The sequence below is a fragment of the Halichoeres trimaculatus genome, unplaced genomic scaffold, assembly GCF_033239565.1.
Source record: "Halichoeres trimaculatus isolate MK-OKI-2021-1 unplaced genomic scaffold, fHalTri1.1 fHalTri1_scaffold_13, whole genome shotgun sequence".
NCBI classification, from domain to species: domain Eukaryota; kingdom Metazoa; phylum Chordata; class Actinopteri; order Labriformes; family Labridae; genus Halichoeres; species Halichoeres trimaculatus.
Genome location: NW_027437191.1, coordinates 32,678,844 through 32,700,422, shown reverse-complemented (window position 1 = coordinate 32,700,422; position 21,579 = coordinate 32,678,844). Strand labels below are relative to the sequence as shown.

Genomic DNA, 21,579 nt, shown 5'->3' with positions numbered 1-21,579 from the left:
CACCATCATAGCGACATACTGGGACGTGCTTGTTTACTGCACTGACTGGCTGTGCGCTGTGCTGCGACGAAACGTAGTGGAGCAACGAATCAGAGCATCTATAATAGTTGAATTGTATTTGAGTCTGACTTTCTAAAGATTTAGGCTCATATTATATTGTTTTATATAGTTTTTGTTTATATATTTTTTTGTAATTTAGGTTAACATTATTTTTATGTAATTTATGTTTATATTTTTTATATTAAGTTTATATTATTTTTTTTGTGTTGAAGGCAGCAGCCAACAGTTCAGTATCAGCATTGACTGAGCAGTGAGCACTATGTTGGACTGGAAAATAAACAGTATGACAAAATATTTACTCTGACCTTTTTGAATCCTGCACCTGGTTAATAAGGTATAAAAAAACTGAAACTAAACTAAAACTAAACTAAAACTAAGCCTTGTTGCAAAAATTAAAACTAAATAAAAACTAGAATGCCCGCTCTAAAACTAATTAAAACTAAACTGTAATGGGAAAAAAAAACAAAACTAACTAAAACTAAACTATAATGACAAATCCAAAACTATTATAACCTTGATGCGTATATGCATATATGTATCAATGTATGTGTATAGGTACGTATATGTATGTGTATGCAGATATATATGTGTGCCGAAATACCTTTCATAAAACATATAAGAAAGTCAGTAAAGATATTTGAAAAAAAATTGTCCTTTAACTCCAAATAACTTTTTTTTGAGATGACAATGATAATACCCAAACTGGTTGAAACACGCAGTTCTTAAGAAATCACCTATAAGCTCATGATCTATCACTCTAGCTTGACTTAAAAAAATGGCTAGTTTTTAAAAGTAGAGTCCACAGGATTTTCCTAAAAAAAAAAAAAGTCAGCTTTTGCAGGAATAATCCTGCGCAACCGTCACTTCTGGGCCTCTGTACATGTGAGTCAGTATCGGTGTCTGCCTCGAACCCCCCTCCTCAGCCTGGATGTTGGTGTTTTGGTTGTTTAGGGGCGTTTCTGGGCAAAGAGTTAAAGTCTTAGCACAGTGAGTCTCCAAAGAAAATCCAAAGAAAAACCCTGCCACAGATGGACACCTTGCACATTGAAACAGATACTTTTATTTTTCTATTAATTGCGAAAATTCGAAGTACGAGAAATCATCAAGCAGTGATCAAGCAATTGATCCTAAGCAGCGGCCGTCGGTCTGTTTGAGGTATGCGCACACACAGCCATACACAGGCACACATACACACAATAATCATCTAAATATTGCCTGAAATTACGAGCTTGGCAGATGTGGGAAATGCAAAAAATCGAACCTGTTCTGAAAAAATGACTGCTGAAAGTTTCGGTGTGAGTGTAAACATGATTGACATAACATGGGATCAAAATTCTTTTTTGAAGTGTGTCAATTTTGGACTCAAAAATTAAATCAGTGTAAAAACACCTTGAGCATGGTCAGCTATCCTGAGCAGCTTGTGGACGTAGCATGGAGAAAGAAAAACAAACAAAAACGACACGCCAAACAGATAAAGCTTTTTCCTAAACGAGGGTAAAGCTTGGCTCAACTTTGACTCGCTTTCAGGAACTTGGAGAGCAGCACGGGACGAAGAGCGACGTGGGTTAGCTTTCTGCTAACCAGGTAAGTGTCAAATAACAGTGATTAGCTTGTGCTAACATGCTAAGTCAGGTGCACGGCTCTTGAGTCTCTCCCACATAGAACCGTGATGCTACAGGTGGTTGCTGGGCTAGTGAGTGTGTCCATGTCGTCACAGTTGTGACTTGTGACAGTTGTGAATTTCTTTAAACACTGAGAATGATGATGAACAGTCAGAGAGTGTGACTGTGTGACTGAGTTTCAGACTGAGAGAGACAGAAAGTCTGTGGTGGCGAAAGCCTCAAATCAAATTGTTCTTGTCCGACTGTAATAAATTAGATTTAAACACAGAATTAAATCACCAGTTCACAGCCAACAAGTTGATTGTAGACTGATTCTCAGTCGATCATCACTGTTTATTTGTTACATGTGAGTCTCATCATATCCTTTAAAAAAAGAAATAGATTTTAATAAAGCTTAAATTAAGAAATCACTCAGCTTGTTCTCCTAAAACCTGCCGGCTTGCTCATGTCGCTAGGAACCGAAGCATGCAGGCTGACATTATTAGCATGTGCAGAAAATTCAAGTCATGTCCAGTCATTAAATTTGGTAAACAAGCCTCTCCATTGGAGCTGCTCTGTGTACGCCGTAGCTCACCGATAATGGCTGAGGCTGCTTTCGCAAATGCATGATAATTAAAGGTCGGCTCTGGCAGTAAATGAATTGATTCCTGTTCATTTGCGTGTGCTCCTTTTTTTTCAGCAGCTACATTCGCTCATTTAGGACTAATAATCTGACTGTTAGTGCTGGAGTTTACAGGACTCCTGATCCAGATATTCTCTAGAAACAATGAGGTAAACTGTAGAGACACTGGTAACAAGGGTTAAAGGGCTGTAAGCTAAGATTAAAAGTGATCAGGGAGATCTGTGTTTTTCTCTGCTGAAAACGATTTCTGTGATTAATTTTGTAGTGATGGTGGACACTGGAGCCTAACTGTCAGACAGAGAAAGGACAGAAGAGCAGAAGAAAGATAAACAGGAGAGAGATAGAGCACGAGCTAAAGGCTAAAAGGGCTAATCTGTTTGTGCTAATGTTGACTCCAACCCACAGTCGGCAGTTATTCTGCAGTGGTCTGTTCAAACTTGAGAGTCTATCAATAAAATGAAGAGTGAGGTTACTTTAGCTCTGATTGGTAGATGACTGGCAGGACATAACCAGGATTCACTAACGTTACACATTACAGACACATCTCAGAGCAGCAGACTGCCGATAGCACTACATATGGAAGGCTACTAAACTACTGTACAAATTGACAGTTAGCTTGTTAGCCTATGGATACATTGTAGCACCAGGCTGCCGATAGCACTACAATACAAACTTACGCTTGCTTTTTGTCACGTTTAAAAAAAACTGTACTGATGACTACTTTACCTCATTGGCCGCCAAAATCAACTTATCCAGAAACGTTACCAACGGATGTATTTGAACTCGCATCTGAGTGAAAGTGACGTGACCATAATGTTATAGTGTGAAATATGTTGGAGGAATCGTTGATCCTCATCCCTGTTTATGATAGATAAGTTAAGACTCAGATTTAAAGGTCCCATATTATGCAAAAATCACCTTATTAAGTCTTTTAGTGAAATTTGTGGGTCTTTGTCTTTCCTCCCAGCCCACAAAGTGTGATATTTAATGAAAAAACCTGTACTTAGTAGAGCTTGTGAATGTAAAATCCTGACCTAAAATGAGCTGTTTGGAATTTCCAGGGTTTGCCGACGTCAGCGATTCCCTTTTTTGACCAATCAGGAGCAAATCTGACCTGATTGGTCCACCAGAGCAGATACCCCCGAACCTACTCCCCTCCTCGCTGCTGGAAAGAAATCTCTCCAGCAGCGGGGAGGGGAATACCAAAGTTGAAGAGCCATCACTGCTCTGTTTTTGGCTGTAAACAGCCACATAGTTCCATGCTCAAGCTTCCCATCTTGGAAGAAGACAGACTAAGTGTCTAGAGTTCATTTATCAAGGAAATGTTCCAGCTACACTCAATAAAACTGTGCATGTGTGTGCTAGTCACTTCATGGCCGACTGCTTTTCCAACTTTGGACAGTCCAACAGAGGGCTAGCCAATAGACTGGTCCTGAATCCAGGCGCATTACCAACCATCAGCCAACAAACCTGGGACCCTGGAAATGTGAGTATTTTAAATGCTGTGTGCTGTGGAGCAGATGTAAGAGCTTTTCCTCAGTGTCCCCCTCTGTCTCTGTGTTAGCTTCAGGATGCTAACTTTAGCTGCGGTTAGCCTGTTGTTTTAGCCTGTAATGTTACGGTAAACAAGCTTCTCTGTTTTCTAAACATTGTGCACTCGGAGCTCGTGGCGCCGCTCTCAGTGACGTGGAAGAGCGGGGTGGCATCAGCGGTGGCTCATTTACATATGAAGGCCACGCCCACTAAATCAGAGCGTTCTGAACAGAGGGGCTATGAGAGCCTGGAAACAATGCTGCTGTGCTTGATTTATTGGCTTTTTGGACCAAAACATGTTACTACCATTTCATGAAGACATCAATGATCCATATTAAACTGCAGAAAAGGAGCAGAATATGGGACCTTTAAATTTATCTTATGAAGCTTAGATACATGGAGGATGTTTTGAGCCATCTTTATCAACTGATTTAAGATTCCAAAACCATTTATACCCACAGAGAAAAGGAAGACATTTATAATTTCCTTTATGCTAATGTCCATGCTCGGAGGAAATGTAGCATAAAAAGAGTGTGCAGTGAAGCTAACAGCTACACAAAGTATAATCACGTGGACGCCCCATGAGCCAAACTAATAAAAATACCCAAAAAGCCTTTTTCCTTTCTGGGTCTGAACCTTAATTATCTCCTTAGAAACATTTACTCTGCTTTTATTGGCCGAAACAAACAACTCTGTCTGTTCTTTAACCGTGCATTAAGTATCTGTGCTGGCTACAGAGACCTGCAGGTGTTAATGAGAAGTGGCAGCGTTTCTTTTCGAGCCGCAGAACATATCTCTATACCTCGGGCCAAATAAGAAAAATAGAGAAATATTCTGAAATATAAATGTCAATATATTCCATTATGGTGATAAGGCTCTCCCAGCTGCCTGCGCCAGTGGGTGCTTTAATGAGACAGGAGTGAAGGAGGCAGAGGCAAAGAGGCGTCTCTGCAGGGGATCTGGACTCTGGAGACAAACCTGAGTGTAGTAAAAACTGATCTCAGTGCTTATTCCTCTCCTCTCTGGCTCAGTCTGTGTCTCCTTCTCTTTCTGCAGAGTCCTTGGGCTCTTCCTCTCCGTCTCCCTCTGACTGGCTCAGCACATAGTCGGCTGCTAATCCACTGAGGGTGCGGCTAACACAGAAGCTAATGAGATTAGGACACTGAGGGCTTCTCTTCCCTTCTCTCTGCTCTGTGATGCTTTTCATTTATCACTGCTCACTAATCTGTGCAAGTGTGTGTGTGACAGTGTGTGTGCAAATCTGGTCTTTGACTTTAACTTTTTGAAACGTGACTAAGTCCTAAAATGGATTTCGAGTATTTTCAAGTCTAGTAAAGAAGAAGTCAGTTACAAAGGAAAAAAACGGGTTTGAAAATCTAAGTTGTTTTGCTGTTTTTAGCAGCTCAAATTCCACTTTTTATCTCAGTCATGATTAAATGAAGCATTTTTACTTTGTGTTTCATACTGCAAATGTTTCTTTAATTTCCTGTTTTCCACATTTTTTTTCCCTGTTAGGAGTTTTAAAGTATTTCTGAAAAAGTCTCCCTTCTAGATATATGCCTGATTATAATCCTGTAGAAATTATAAATAATGGATGGATTTAGTCTCCCTAACGTCACTCGTCTGTTTCTGAAACAGACTTTTGAAGCAGATCGGCTGCAACGGCCATATTGGAAGTGACACAGGCTTTGAGTCTTCACACTGACAAATTAGAGATTTTTTTGGGGCTTGGTGTGTATGTGACTTCCGGTACTTCTGGGAAAAAATGCTACTTCCTAGCTTCCCCATCAGGTCAACCAGGACCAGATTGATTTACGGCACATCTAAGTCTTTATAACACCACCACGCCAGCTGATGTAGTTTAGCAGTGAGAAGAGAGATCTGTGTTTTTATCTGCTGAAAATGACTTCTGTGATTAATTTTGTAGTGATAGTTGACACTTGAGCCTAGTGTCAGACAGAAAAAGGACAGAATAGCAGAAGAAAGATAAACAGGAGAGAGATAGAGTACGAGCTAAAGGCTAAAAGGGCTAAACTGTTTGTGGCAGCACCGGGCTGTCAGCTGTGCTAAATATGGACAGCTACTTAACAACTGCACCAACTGACAGTTAGTTTGTGGTCCCATTAAAACTATGGACACATTGTAACACCCGGGTGCTAGTAGCGCTACATATAGCTGACTACTGCTATTTTACTGCTATTGCTAGGTGCCGCCACATTGTGGCTGCCTGTTACAGCAGCTCTCTATTCCTTGCCCATTTCTTGTAATTTTTTCGTCTCTTTTTCGTCATCTTTGCATTTGGAGTGGATCATTACTTTGTATGGCTCATTTGTTGGTCATGGACACCAAACTGGTTTTGTCTTCAGTGATTTTTACTATTTTTGCTCCTGTGTTTGTCTGGAGATCCTACATGTGACCATGGCTGCATTGTTTACATGTGAAATCAGCTGTTAGCAGCCTGTAGCATGTCAATGCTAACTGGTGCTAGGCCAGATGTTTCCCCACAAAGTGAGGAGAAGGAGGTGAGGACGACGTGCTGGTTCTCAGGTGTGAGCTAAGAAGTGACGACATGGACCTGTCCTTCCATCCATCGTTATTGGGAACGTAAGATCTATCTCCAATAATATATAGTATACTTACTATACACTTTCTTACTTTTGTTTTCTTGATTGCTGTTATGACTCCTCCTGAATTTCCCCTCGGGATAAATAAAGTATTTTCTATTCTATTCTATTCTATCTTACTCTATTCTATTTCTACTGACGTATGGCACAAAAATTACAACATTAGCTTGTTGTCATATTTCAAACAACAGCGCTACGTAACTGTAAAAAGTTGACTTGAACAAAGAAAATTCTATATTGCTGATCTCATACAGAGCTGTATGTTGGAGTCCATCCTCCTGTGTCACAGCTTCACCCTCGTGTCCTTTGTTACACTCCACACTTCACACTGCTGGGCTGAAATATCTGATTTGTTGTCTTCTCTCTGTGGTGGGAGCAGAAACTTTGACCTGAGCCGTGAACTGTGTCTCTCTGCTCTCCAGCTGGAGTCAATTGCTTTTGCTGCTCACTGGAAGCCATCCAAACCCCCACACTTCCTCACCACAGCGCAATCACGGATGGAGAGAGTCTCAAAGAGGGAAGGCACGGCACATAAAGCTTTAACTCTCACAGAAATGCCAGACTGTTTTTGGCAGTCAAATGTATCACTGATCAATAAATCTTAGTAAGGAAGTGTTGGTGGGTAGAAGAGGCTGGTTTTGAAGTGGCTTTTGATCATTCTTGACTGGCACTGACTACACACAGATACAGGCATGAAACTAAACTCTTTAAAAGGGTCTTTTCCTAAAAAGACAGCACCAGATGTCTGTGTAGATTCTGATTCATCCAGGTCAGTGTTATTCTAAAGACTCAGAACCAAACTGGACTGTGTAGACTCGGGAAGATGTTTCATCTCTTATCCAAGAATCTTCATCAGGAACTACAGAAAGCACCGGATCCTCACACGACTAACTAAAATATCAATGTAATCACATAAGGAGCTCCTAACTGGTTCATCACACCCCTGGCTGACACTAAGATCTGCCCATTGCCCTGCTCCCAACAGGTTACCAGGGTGTTGGCTGACTAATCCTGGGACAGATCCTTAAATAACCAATAAGAACCGTCCCACTTTTTGGGACTCTTCCAATGGGGTGCCAGACTAAACCGGTCTGATCCCAGAAGGTGGAGCTACAGCACTGCCGACCGTTGGTTGGTGGAAAGAATCATCACTTCCTACCACATGCCAATCACAAAGAAGACAAATTACTGGATGTTTTCCATCGTTGCTCTTTCTTTACTGTGTCAGGTTTTTCTTCTTTGTTGAATTTATTTGCGGGGGATACTTTTACGTGCTGTTATGGTGTCACTCTATTATGTACCTGATGCAGCTATCTGCATCAGGCTTACACGCTGCCTACCTATAGACTGTATAAAACATGGACTTAGTTTCTGTGACATCACCCTTCTGTTTCTGGTACCATTAAATGAAGTTAATTGGTGGACGCACCTTCATTCGATACAACGCCAACTCTGAGCTTCTTTTCTAATTGCTACTGGGCGCCCGTCAGCCACGTGAGCTGAGCTGTGTCTCTGATTGGACAATCCTAATTGCCGTAAAAGTCTGTTTTTTTGGCTTGGTGTCTACTGACTTTGAATCTTTCTGCAGCCAGCCTCAAGCGGATTCTCAATTAACAGAAACTTTCAGCATTTCTGCATAAATTTCATTTTTCTAAACTGGATGTTGCCCCTTGCGCCTACCATGATGGGGAACAGTTAGCTGTGGTAACGTAAACAGGATCAGTCTTAGGGGCTGTTTACACGACAACACTTTTAGGGTGAAATGCAAAAGTTCTGTTGTGTTTTGGCCTTGCATTTTCACGGCAAACAGGGTTTTTGCGGACCTAAACTGCCATGTAAACAGTAAGTCAGCGTTTTCAATTGAAACGCTGACGTCACGCTCCGCTTCGCACAAGCGCCAGTCCAACAGTCCCGTTGTTATGATTGTTGCAGACTACCATGTTGAGCTTGTGCTGCTGAATCTGCTGAATCTGTGACTGTCTTTAGCAAAATGTGCACCTGTTGTTCCACTTCTGCTCTTAGCATAGGGCTGAACAATTGATCGAATTTAAATCGATATCGCAATGTAATACAATGCAATTTTCAAATCGCAAAGGCAGCAGTTACAAAAAAAATAGAAAAGTTTTAAAGTGCATTTAAAAAGTGCAATCCACAAGTATACATATTCCAGCGGTTGAGCCAAAACTTTGTTTTTATTTACATTTCTGCACTTTATTTAGTGTGAAATTCATAGAAGAGAAGATTACTATTGATTTTTCAGATAATTGTTCATACCTGGCCTCTTGTTCTGCAGGACTTTGTTCCTTTCTCTGATTTAATTTAAGGAAATGAATGATAATTTTATTACATGTCTACAAGGCTTGAAGTTAAATCAATCAGTCAATACTCTACTGTGTCTTTGTAATAGTTAAAGATACATTATTCATATAAATTCATCTCATTTCAACATGTAGGCCTGGCCTACAGGAAAGACTTGTTTATATGTTGACAATATCCTTTGTTGTGTTGGTCATACGACAGAATGTTGTATTGCTTGTGTTAAGTGAATGCATGCTAAATCGCAATCGCAATATGGCTCCAAAAATATCGCAATTAGATTATTTTCCGAAATCATTCAGCCCTATCTTAGCATTCACCAATACACCAGATGATCGGCCCAACTCTACTTCGGTGGAGATCTACCAAAAGCTTTGTCTGGACAAGACAGTTATTATAGCACCACCTACAGGCCTGGCATGCTTACTACAGCATTTTCAGTCCCTCAGCGTTTCTGAGTAAAAGTAGATTTTTGTCGTGTAAATGGGGCCTTAACTGATTTGACCTGTGCCAAACCGTACTGATCTAAACCGGACTACCTGTGGTCACACTAGCACACTGTACCATGCCTACACACACTTCAACCTAAAGTCCAGATTTTTCAGTCAGTGTAACCGCAAGTGTGCCATGCTTCAGCGCTATTCACTTCTCTGCTTTGGCACTCTTCATCAACTTCATGTACAAGTACAAGCACGGGGACACGAGGTATGATCCATGGCGTACGATCACTGTGGCGCCTCCTCTTGACAATCGTTTTAAACAATAGTAGGGTTTTACAGAGTTGTGTCAGCTCAAAAGACTTTATTAAACACCAAAAAGTCAAAAAGTTGGTTGTCGCTTTCTGTGTCTCACTGTGCCAACTGATGAGATTGTGCTTCATGTAAACAGACCCTTCCCGATGACCTAGGCGGGCCATGCGTGTGCCTTAAGTCTGGCAATCGTGCTTAAGTACGGCACGGTTCAGATGGCCAGTGGGACTGCGTCCCAAAACACCAGTGTGAGATTCTTCTGAGCTTTCAATAATGTAAATTTACTATGGAGGAACCAGTAAAAGAAGACACAGAAGCCCCTCTTTTCGTCATTTCAATTCTATGTAAAAACTCTCCCTCAAATCAACAACTGCATCAATTTAAGATGCATGTATTCATATAATAGTTGTGTTTAAATATTTTAGCCATATCATCCAATGCTCTGCTGTGATAATATAATAATATCATAAAACGTGAGCTTGCAGGAGTCCAAACTGACATCCAGGAGGAGGGGAAGTGAGAAAAGCCGGAGGACTGCTGCAGAATGAAACGTGTTGGCAGACAATCTCAGATAACGCCACAGTGACTGACAGGTGGTACGGCCTGCCGGGTCCTGACTCTGCAGCTGCGTGGTCCATCACGGTGGATTTAGATCTCTTAAAGCGTGTCTGTGAAAATCTGAGCCTTCATGGGAGTCATCGAAGGTAAAACTGCTGTCATAAAGAGATAGTTTTAGAGGAGACGGGCGGAGGTAGATAATATTTGTGGTTATAAGATGGAGAATGAAGGATGTTTACGGCGTTAGTGACAATGCGGCAGAGCAGTCGATAAGCCGAGTGTTAAATCCATCACTGATTTACACGCTAAATTTAACTGATCTCACTTCATCGTGTGTGTGTGTGTGTGTGTGTGTGTGCATATCTCCCATTTTCCATCCCTCAACCTCTCAACAGCAGATTCTCCACACACTCACACACACACACTCACACACACTGTATTTACCCTGATCCTCATTCAGACCATTTATCCACCACGATGGTTACACAGACCAACAAATATGTGTGTGTAATTCCTCTAATCCATCCTGCTCCCCCTGTGAACATCCTCGAGGCCTTTGCATGGGGTGGCGAGGAGGGAAATGAACACGACTTTACAGGCTGAGCCCACCCGGGGCTTTAATTAGAGTGAAATCATAGGAAAGAGCTGCTGCTACGAGCGGTCTTCAGCAATCAGCGTGAGTCCTACGAAGCTGGTGCCGTCTGTGATGTCGCAAACACACTTTGTTTTCCAGTAATAGGCAAAAACAGGAACGCTAAGCACATTTGGTGTAATATCACACAGATTACGGATATGTAATTCAGAATATCATGCTGTATCTATTTTTAACTCCATCCTATAAACAAGAGAAGGAAACCTTTCCCATGACTCGTGCCACTTTGAAATACTCAGAGCTGGGTCTGAGACCTTCTGACTCATTCTCCCCCTGAGGACAAAGAGGAGAAGGCTCAGATTTAAGGTCTAAGTGTTCCCTGAACAGATGAGTCTTCAGACATCTCTTAAAGTAGAAAGGGACTCTGTGGATCGTATGGAGTTAGGTAATTCATTCACCATTTGGGAACAACAGAGGAGAAGAGTCTGGCTAGTGATTTGGAGCCGTGCTGGGCTGGGAGCACCAGGCGTCTTTGGCAAGCAGAGCGTAGAGGACCAGAAGGAGCTTAGACCTGGATAAGGGACCCCAGGTAGGAAGGAGCCTTTCTGATCGGTGTGTCAATTTCTTGCTGAAAGGGGAATCTCTTTGATTCTGGACATAAATTGGGGCTGAACGATTTTGGAAAATAATCTAATTGCAGTTTTTTGGACCAATACTGCTATTGCGATTAAGCATGTGATTTTTTATTTTTTGGGGGGGGGGCGTTTATATTCTACATTTTTCACTAATAGCAAGCAATCAAGTGTTCTATAGTATGACCAACATAATAAAGGATACTGTCTAGGGATAGACCGATTATTGGGGTCAATATTAAGCATTTTGGGGCATATCGACCATTTTTTTAATCCGACGGCCGATATTTAACCCATTCAAAACTGTGTTGTTTTGTCTCTGATGCTTCTCTGCACAGAGCTTCCACACTATGGAAGCCCTAGATGGTCAAAACATTTAAAATCAGTCATGTAAAACCAAACAGAAAAATTATTCAGCTGCATTACATACCTGTAAAAAGCAGCACAAACTCTATTCTGTCCAGTTTTATTGCTGTTACATAGAAATGTTGGAAAACTTTATTTACTGTAGAAAACTGTAGCTATTTATTTTTTTTTTAATTTTTCTTTTAAGTTTTAATATAACTTAATAAAACATGATGCTAAGCCTGGGAGCTGTTGAGTAAACCTATGCTTGAAGACATTTGATTGCAGTTAAGTGTTGGAGTTTTTATTGTTCAAATTTTTTACACCAATATTTTCACTTTGACTGCAAATTAATATCAGCTTCAAATATCAGTTATCAGCCTCCTTGCCTATTGTTTAAGTCATTTGTTAAATTTTTACAGAACATATGCAGTATGGCTAAACTTCCTGCGAGGAGTTATAATCTGACACAATATTATATTTTTTTTTATGTTCATTTATTTTGTCCTTTGCCTCACTGTTTTTATTCTCTGCATGCAAACATAAACAGCCTCACGTTCCAGCCGTAGCACCGTGCCCTTGGTTTCCTACCCCTGCTATAAACTTTTTCTTGCATGAACTCTCCTCTGTCCTTTTTGCATCATTCCCACAAACATTAAAAACCTCATAACCAACAAATTACAACCTCGTCCTCGTTCACATGAACCCTCAGAGGAAAATCCCTCCCCTGCCCCTCCATGACGCCGCTTTAATAAGCTTTGATTGACTGTGAGGGGACGAACAGATGAGCTCGCCGTGTCTCCCACGCGTGGAAATGCAAGCTGGCGCTGATTAGAGCTCCTGCAGCTTGGGGTGGGAAACCCCTCAGTCTCCTGTTTGATGCAGCGGAGGGGCTTTCTATGATTGTCAGGAGCTGTTACTTAATTTGTGTGTGACTGTGAGCCTTAAAATCCAGCTTCAGATGAAGGGAGCGTGTGCAGAGCCTCGTCGTAAGGTCGGTGTGTGTGTGTTTGTGACGCACAGCGCGGGGGCAAGAGAACAGCAGATGCTCCCATTAATTAGACGTAATGATGACACAAGTAATAACTAAGGGGGAAGAGCTGATTAATCTCTGAGTGGTGGCTAATTAATGCATTACACTCGTCGTGGTAGGAAGCCAGGCCAGTGAATCTGAGTGAATCAGCTGTCAGTTCGCTCCAGCAGCGCACATCAGTCTGGATCTGCTCGGAAACAGGAAGTGTGTCTCCACACCGTCCTACTCACTAATCTCAGCGTCAGTCTGCAGCCGCAGCCAAAGAAGCAGTGCAGCCTGGGATTGTTGCATGAAAAGAGGATGAAATGTGCTCTGCGCTGTCAGGACTCTGTGATTGTCTCTGCTCAGACTTACCTTCTGTTTCCGCCTCTCCTTCCTCTTGTCCTCGGTGTCCTGCAGCATCTTCTCCCTCCACAGGTCGAAGAAGTAGGACGGATTGGTATAGAACTTCAAGCCCTCCTTTCCATCGTCTCTGCAAGTGGACAAAAAAAAACAAATATGTCTTTTTAACTTTTGGCAGACAGAGTTCAGGTGATGAAAAACATATTGAAAACATTTTTCAAGTTATAAAATAACAAAAGTGGATGTAAGGATTTTCAAACTGCTTGGAAACACAAGAAGACTGGCCAATCAGACAGTGGAGCAAGAAGCCTTCAAGGCAGAGTCTGCAGGATTTCCCTAAAAAATAAAAATGTCACCTCTGGGCCTCTATACATGTGTGTCAGTGTCTGTGTCTGCCTCGACCCCCTCCTCTGCCTGGATGTTGATGTTTTGGTTGTATCTGGACATTTCTGGGCAGATAGTAAGTGTGGTTACCTCAACCAATCACAGAGTGCCCAGTGTGCAAGTGACTCTGTGATTGGTTAGTGAGTGGAAGAAGCTAATCAGAGCTGCTACAATAAGGTACGTAGCACAGAGGAAGAAAAACAACCAAAGAGAAACAAAACATTAAAACAGATGAAGCTTTTTCCCAAACGAGGGCGAAGCTTGGCTCGACTTACACTCACTTTCAGGAACTTAGGGAGCAGCACAGGATAAAAAGCAACGCGGATTAGCTTTATGCTAACCAGGTTTGTGTCAAATACCTGTGATTAGCTTGTGCTAGCATGCTAAATCAGGTGCATGGTTCTCAAGTCTCTCCCACATAGAAAGTAATGCTACAGGTGGTTGCTGGGCTAGCGCAGGGGTCTGCAACCTTTACCTATATAGGAGCCATTTAGCCTCAGCTCACCTGGATTAAAGTTATTTAGGAGCCACAAAATCTACTTTATCTACAATATAGACTACAAAGTGCATTAAAATTTTATACAATGTTAAAATCTAGTGAACAACAATCAATAATTGTAAAAGTGATTTATTTGGAATTATATTTTTTTATTTGCAAAAATGTATTTAAAAAATTAGAAATTTCAAAAAATGACAAAAAAATCAAAATTTTGAGATTCCAAAAATTTGTAAAAAATAATACAATTCCTGAAATTTTAAAAATCTTAAAAAAGTTAATTAAATCAATCCTTTTTTAAATCTTACAAAATAAAAAAAAAAGACATTGTATTTGTTTATTTTTGGTTGCTGGGCTAGAGAGTGTGTTCATGTTGTCAGGGTTGGAGGTTGTGGGTGGGTGCTGCTGCTGGCACTGAGCCAAGGAGGAGGAACCCAGTTTGAATGCTATGTTTACTAGCATGTAACGAAATTTTCTGCAAGTAAGGAGACAGCCTTCTAAAACACCAGTGTGAGAAAAATTGGGATTTCTACTGCTTCAAACAGTTACCACTTCTTTAAAGGCCAGTACTACTATCACCTACTGCTGTATTCGGGCAAGTAAACTGTGATTGAAGGGTTTAGTCAACAGTATTTATTGAATTAACAACAACAGTTTTTGATTAAGATATAATATTTTTGGATTCTTTGGTTTTATTCATATTTCACTCGGATTTGTTTAACAAACTTTCAGTTGTTTAACTTTTTCACTGTGTTGATTCAAATAATTCAATGTTAATTCTTTATTAGAATTTATTTCAAATTATTTCACGTTTTTTAATTTTGACTGATGTTTCTCATAATAATAATAATAATAATAATAATAATAATAATAATAATAATAATAATTATTATTATTATTATTATTACTATTATTATTATTTCTGTAAATTTTCTATTTTTTTCTACATTTTTATATTTTATATTTTAATTTTTTCTATGTTCTATTTAACAGAGTGTATACCTTGTTATTCTGTATTTCAGTTGTCGCTTGTCTCATGATATTTCCTTGTTAATTGTAAGCACCAATACACCAAGCCAATTTTCATAAATGTGCAAATTTACTTAGATATAAAACCAGCTTCTGATTCTAATTTTTTGGGAAACTTTGTCTTGCTGGTTTCCAAACTTTTTGTGAAGAACCATCCAAACTATTACTTGTTTTTTAATAAATGTGAGACAATTTTCCACTAATTGACTAAAAGATTCAGTGACTCCTTATTTTAGCTAAACTCAAGACTGTCTGTAACTGAATCTAAAATAAAATATTGGAGACAGAAGCTTCATAACATAATCAGGACAATCCAAAAAAGAAAACGCATATAAAGGTTTCAGTTTCATGGTAACCACGCTTCAGTCTCATTCCCTTGAAGAAATGATGTTTAAATGCTCTGAAATGATAGCTCCAATCAGTTATCATCCATTTCCTCTTCATGTGCTCCGTCAGTCTTTGTGATTGGTGGTCACAGGGGAGAAACAGCTCGGTGATGACAGGGAGGAGGATGCAGAGCGGCTCCTGACAGGCACAAGTAGTTATCACATCAAAGATCCCTAATGACGAGGAAATTACCGTCCACACGAGCCACACAGGCTGTTTCCAAACGTCATTTCATATCCATACCCTGATGTGACTTGTAAATTGCTGGCTGATGTGTTTTCCTTCTTTAGGAGCAGTTTCTGAACACATTTCTCTCCAAGCATTTATCAAAACTGATCAGTTTGTGAGGAGGGGCTGTCAGCAGAGAAAGGATCCATCTCTGCTTCATCTTCACCAACAAACAGCTCCACTCTGAGGTCAAACTCTTATAAAAACACTTTCCTCTTCGGAGAGACGTTTACGGCTGAAGGACTGTGGTATCAGGGCTGATGTTTGCGCTAATTCCTGGGGTCAGAACCAGAGAAAAGCCTCTTAAAAGCTTCCTTTAATGTGTCTTGGACCTCTGGGAGACGTCTTGTTGTTGAAACAAGCGACGGAGTTAAAGTGTGAAAAGCTTTTTCTGATGTTTCCTGTTGTGAGCGCCTGATTGGTTTTATCTACGAACAACATTGTGTGACTTATGTATGGAGCTCTTAAAGCTTCTAAAACTGACATGAAACATTTCTTTAAGTCCAATATGATTTACTTCTTTAAAAAAAAAACAGGCAAAAAGTTAAAATGTGTGTGCCTAACAACTTTAACCCGACCTTTTAGACTTTTTAGTGAGATGTGTGCACGTGTCGTGAAGGGTTGTCCCAATTAGGAGCTACTTAGGAGCTAAATTAGCTACATAAGCTATGAGAAGCTAACGTTAGGGTTACAGAAGCTACATAATACAGCTTTGATACCTTAAAAGCAGTGTAAAGTAAGTAAGTAATTTTTTCTTCTTCTGACATCTTCACAAACTCTCAACAGTCTAGTTTCCGGGTTTGGAGCACTCTGAATAACTCTGAGCTGGATAATGAGAATCACAAAAGAAACGCAGAACTTCAAAACAGTTTTTTTTTCAAGCACAATTTTTGACTGAGTCTATTTTATTGTTGTTGGTTTTAATTTTATTTTTAGGATTTTTGGAAGTTATTGATATTCCATTTACGATAGTAGAAAATACTCATGATGAGAAATAAAATTTGTGCATTTGAAAGTGTACTGCATTATTATGACACATTATTTTCACATTACAGGCGGTCCTCGAGTTACGAAAGAGTTCTGTTCTTACGAGGTGTCGTAACCCGAAATTTGTCATGAGTTGGATTTTTACTTAGATAATGGGAACCTTTCACGTTTGAAACGATACGGTACAGATGCCCACTACCTGGCAATTGGCACCGGTCCTCAACGGTACCAATTTTCAGTACTTATTTGTGTTTATGTGGTATAAAAATACCTTTTTTGTAGTAAAACTTCATTCATTCATTTTCTGAACCGCTTATCCTGTTCAGGGTCACAGGTGGCTGGAGTCTATCCTAGCTGTCATTGGGCGAGAGGCGGGGTACACCCTGGACTGGTTGCCAGCCAATCACACACAGACAGACATGACACAGACAGACAACCATTCATGCACACATCTATGGACAATTAAGAGTGATCATTTAACCTGATGAGCATGTTTTTGGACTGTGGGAGGAACCCACAGATAACCCACGCATGCACGGGGAGATCATGCAAACTCCACACAGAAAGGCCCACCGGCCAAGCTGGGAATCTAACCGGTGACCTTCTTGCTGTGAGGCTGCAGGGCTACCCGTTGCGTCACCGTGCAGCTCATACTAAAAATTGTTTTTAAATCAAAGATATTTATTCATCAATATATTAACTTGCAATGCTGTGTTCATGTCCAGTATGGAAAATCACCTACTCTTCCACTCTCTCACAGTCACAACGATGCGTTAAGGTACCTAAACATGGTACCTTTTGATTGTATGTGAATCGGTACTTGGCACTTTTGAATAAATGAAAATTTAACAAAATTAACAAAATTTTAATAAAATTGGAATTTCAAAAATTTTAGAAAATTTTGAAATTTAAGAAAATTTGCAATTTTTTTTTTTTCAAAATTCAAACCGTCTGAAATTAAAAAAAAAAATTAATTCCTTCCTTAATTCCTATCTTTCAATTCACAAAAAAACGAAATAAAAGAACACTTTTAAAACAGTGAGAAATTTCAAAAATTTTAAAACACTGGAAGTTTAAAAAATTTAAAAACAAAAAAAAAAAAACAATTTAAGAAAATTTGCGGAATTTAAAAAGGTTTATCAAAACTTCAGACATGTCTGAAATTAAAAAAAATTGACACTTATGAAATTTGTGAAGAATAAACTTTTTTTAAATTGATGGGTCTTTTGATGGTACTTGGCACTTTTGACAGAATTCGGTCGTTACCAATAAAAGTACCTCATTCGGTACCCATCCGTACCCCTAAATCTCTGATAACTATCCAAATACATGTATTAAACTTCATATTCATGGGAAAACAGCACAGACATATAAATAAATAATTTAATTAAAACAGACAATCTACACTGCGACGCGACTTGAGACAGAGTGGACGATGCTGATGACCACGAAGCACTGTGAAGCTGTGTATTCACACGCACTCCGCATCAAAAGCTTCTATGGGTTGTAAGAGCTTACAAACAGAGCAGCATAACTTCGAAACCTTCCAGATTTTCTTACGTTCGTATATTTTTTGGCGTCGTCAAGTCGAGGACCTCCTGTAGTGGTCATTTTGGTATCAGAATAATAATACTGTTCATCGTGTAATCTGACGTCCCTTTATCATCAGTTTGTAGAAATGGGATTTGTTTGGGAGTGAATAAATAGTTGCTCAGCGAGCGTCTAGGGAGGATGACGTAGCAGGGATGGAGTGGCGTCTTGTTTCTAAAAGGTGTTTTTTTTACCCCTTCCCCTTGGCCCTTAAAACAGAGGACCAAGAGGGAGGGTTCAGACTAACAATTGCGATTGGCCCTAAGTACGCCATCTTCCCTTAAGGATTCTTAAGGTCACTTGGCTCAAACCAGAAAAGATTTAAAACATGAAAGCTTCAAAAGACAAAAAGTAAAAAGCTTTAAAATGTCTTTGCAGAAAAGCAAAGGGAAGAAAATAGAATAAACAACAGGAAAAGACACAACGGCTGTGTTTTTTTTCTCAGTGTGTGTGTTTGTGTGTGTGCACTGTGGGTTTGTGTAAATCATTATGCATGCTATTCACTGTGTATAAATCTCAGCTGTGTGTTTTTGTGCGTCTGCCTGTGTGTGTATGACAGAGGGAGATAAAAAAAAGGGGGAGCAGAGCAGCTGTGCTCAGGGAGGATCTGAGAAATAACAGCCTGGGGAGGTGTCCCAGGGAGCCTCCTGGTGTGATGTGTGAGGAGCAGAGGAGGGCAGAAAATGACATGAGGAGAGCAGAGGAGGGAAGAGTAAACAGAGGAAAGGAAGGCAGAGCCAGATCAGAAAAGGAGGAACAGAAGAAAGGAGAGGAGAGTAAAACTACCTCAGGAGTAGAAAAGAAGCAGGCGAGGATAATAAAGGAAATGAGGTGAGGTTAAAAAGTCAAGTGAAGGACTTGAGAATCAAATTAAGAAAGGAGAAGAAGGAGAGGGAGAAATAATAAGCAGCAAGCCTGAACGACAGAGGATGAAAACAAGGAGAGAGAAGGAGACGAGAGGGAGGATAAAATGAGGATAACTGAGCAGACGAATGCAAAAGAGGAGCAGAAAAGACAAGAAAATGAGGGAAGAGGAGAACTAGAAAAGTCTCCTGGGAGATTCCTCGTAGTGGAAACATCACACAGATTAAACGGAGAGAGCAGTTGGTACGTCTGTCACCCCGTTTGTAAAAAAGGCGCAGTGAGGGGTTTTTGAAGTGGGGGAAAGTTTAAAGAGATGTAAATTTTTACAAATGCAGCACACACAGAGACAGCAGCAGGGTTTATATGAGGAGCTCTATGTCGTACGCTAAGTCAGAGGCCAGGCTCTTGGACTCTTTGCTGCTGCTCTCCCTGCCTTGGCTTTTTATATATGCCCAAAAAGAAGAGATGGGAGGTGTGCTCTCCCCACCTCAGGCTTGGGCGTTCAGTATAAGCAGATGGAAAGGCAGGGAGCTCTCATAAGAAAAGCCATTACGTCTACAGTCAGGTTCTCCAGGAAGTTACAATGTTGCAATTGCAACAGTAAACGTAAATTCAACCAATCCCTGTGAATTCACAGCTCAGTGGTTACCATGGTGATGATGATGATGCATCAAGGGGACATTGGAACTCCTTTGTGACCATTGATCTAAAGCAGGAGTATTGGGTACGACCAAGCGGCAACCCCCAGTCTAAGAAAATGAGACAATTATCAAAATTTTGAGATTAAAAAAATCAGCAAAATTCAAAAAAAAAAATCCTGAAATTTCAAAAATTCAAAAAAAAAAAAAAAAGAAATTTAAAAAAAAATGAACTTGAATTTTTTTCTTTCCAATTTTTTTATTTTTTATTTTTTGTTTGTGTTTCACATCACTTAGTTTTGATATGAATTGTTGTACACCAAATATGGATGTCCAAAACTTGATCACACAATTAAAATAAAATAAAATAAATAAATAAATAAATGAAAATTTAACAAAATTAACAAAATTTTAATAAAATTGGAATTTCAGAAATTTAAGGAAATTTGGAAATTTATGAAGATTTGGAAATTTTTTCTCAAAATTTAAAAAGTCTGAATAAAAAAAACAACAACTTTTTTTCAAATTCACAAAACACTAAATAAAACAACACTTTTAAAGAAGTGAGAACTTTCAAAAATTTACAAAATTTTAAAACACTGGAAGTTTTAAAAATTAAAAAACTAAAAAAAAATAACAATTTAAGAAAATTTGCAGAATTTAAAAAGGTTTATCAAAAGTTTAAACATGTCTGAAATTAAAAAAAAAATTGAAACATGAAATTTGTGAAGAATAAACTTTTTTTAAATTGATTGGTCTGTTCGAACAAGCAACAAAGTGTCTATCTCCTCCATAAAAACTTGATGGATGAAAACCAAAATAGTTGTTTTGATACTCCCTTTCAATAATTTACTGGCCTTCCAAGCCTGCACCTGCCTTTAAGTGACTTATTATGACACTTTGGGGACATTTTTTGGGAAACAGAGAATATGAGACATGCTGAAGTGCTAAAATCTGCTGTTTCTCGAGTGTCCACTTGGGGCTAGCTCTTAGACGTGGGTCCAAAAACCTGCATTTGTGCTGAGACCATGAGGGCTATCAGAAAAACGCTAGCATTGTGAGAATATGAAGACTGATGAACACAGTGATGTGTTTTTCATGTCTGTAGAGCCAGAAATTTGCCTGGGGCAGCGATCTACTACAGTGACAGAAGCAACATGAGGTATGCCTGAAACAAACAAATGATTTTTTTCCGGCTTTTGAAAAGCTTTATGCTAAATATACTTTTGAATATGTAATGATATCAGATGAGCAACATGTGTGTGAGCAAGAGACAAAGTAAGAGGAAGACATCGCTGAGTGACAATTTCATTTCATTTTCCTCTGCTTATCTGGGTCCGGGTCGCGCGAACTGATTTGGACACAGTTTGTTTTATTTTCAAAGTCACTGGATGTCACTACAGTGTTTTTAAGTAGTTTCTGGTCACGACTTCCTATCCCGCTCTATCTTCCCTACGGTGAATTTATGCATCACAGCTCCACGTCCAGCAAAAATAGACGGACTGCAACAAAGCGGATCCAGTGTAAGTTGACACATTGACTTAAATGGAAACCTATCTGATCCTATGCCGTGACGGAGACGTACTGCAGACGCATCTGGTTTATTTCAGCTGTTAGCCCGCAACAATCACAAAAAAAGGTCTGCAACATCCTGAAGGGCTGAATAGTGCATACTATTAAATAAGATAGAAAGATTAATCATAGATTCTCATACAGAATTAATCACAGTTTTTCTTGTCTGTCCGGTAAAGCAGCTGTTTTCCATAACACTGTTTACCAAATCAACTCCTCTGGACCTTATGCTCAAGGGCGATCCCGCAGCTGTTACTCAAGAAGCGGTGAGAGCACTCCCAGCCAGTCTGGGCGCTGACCTTTAGTCTAACAGTGAACATGTTTATTCAACTAAACCTTCCCTGTCTGAACAAAAACTGACATGAAACCTCCAGAC

General features: G+C 39.7%; 1 protein-coding gene across 4 annotated transcripts in view; it reads right to left on the bottom strand.

Annotated features, from left to right (window-relative positions):
* The window catches only part of wasf1 (WASP family member 1), a 118,251-nt gene that overhangs the window by 18,697 nt on the left and 77,975 nt on the right, over positions 1-21,579 (bottom strand). For all 4 annotated transcript variants that reach the window (XM_074684941.1, XM_074684942.1, XM_074684940.1 and 1 more), the window contains one exon: positions 13,041-13,158. In XM_074684941.1, coding sequence (XP_074541042.1) covers positions 13,041-13,158 — 118 coding nt within the window. The remainder of the gene's footprint in view (positions 1-13,040; positions 13,159-21,579) is intronic.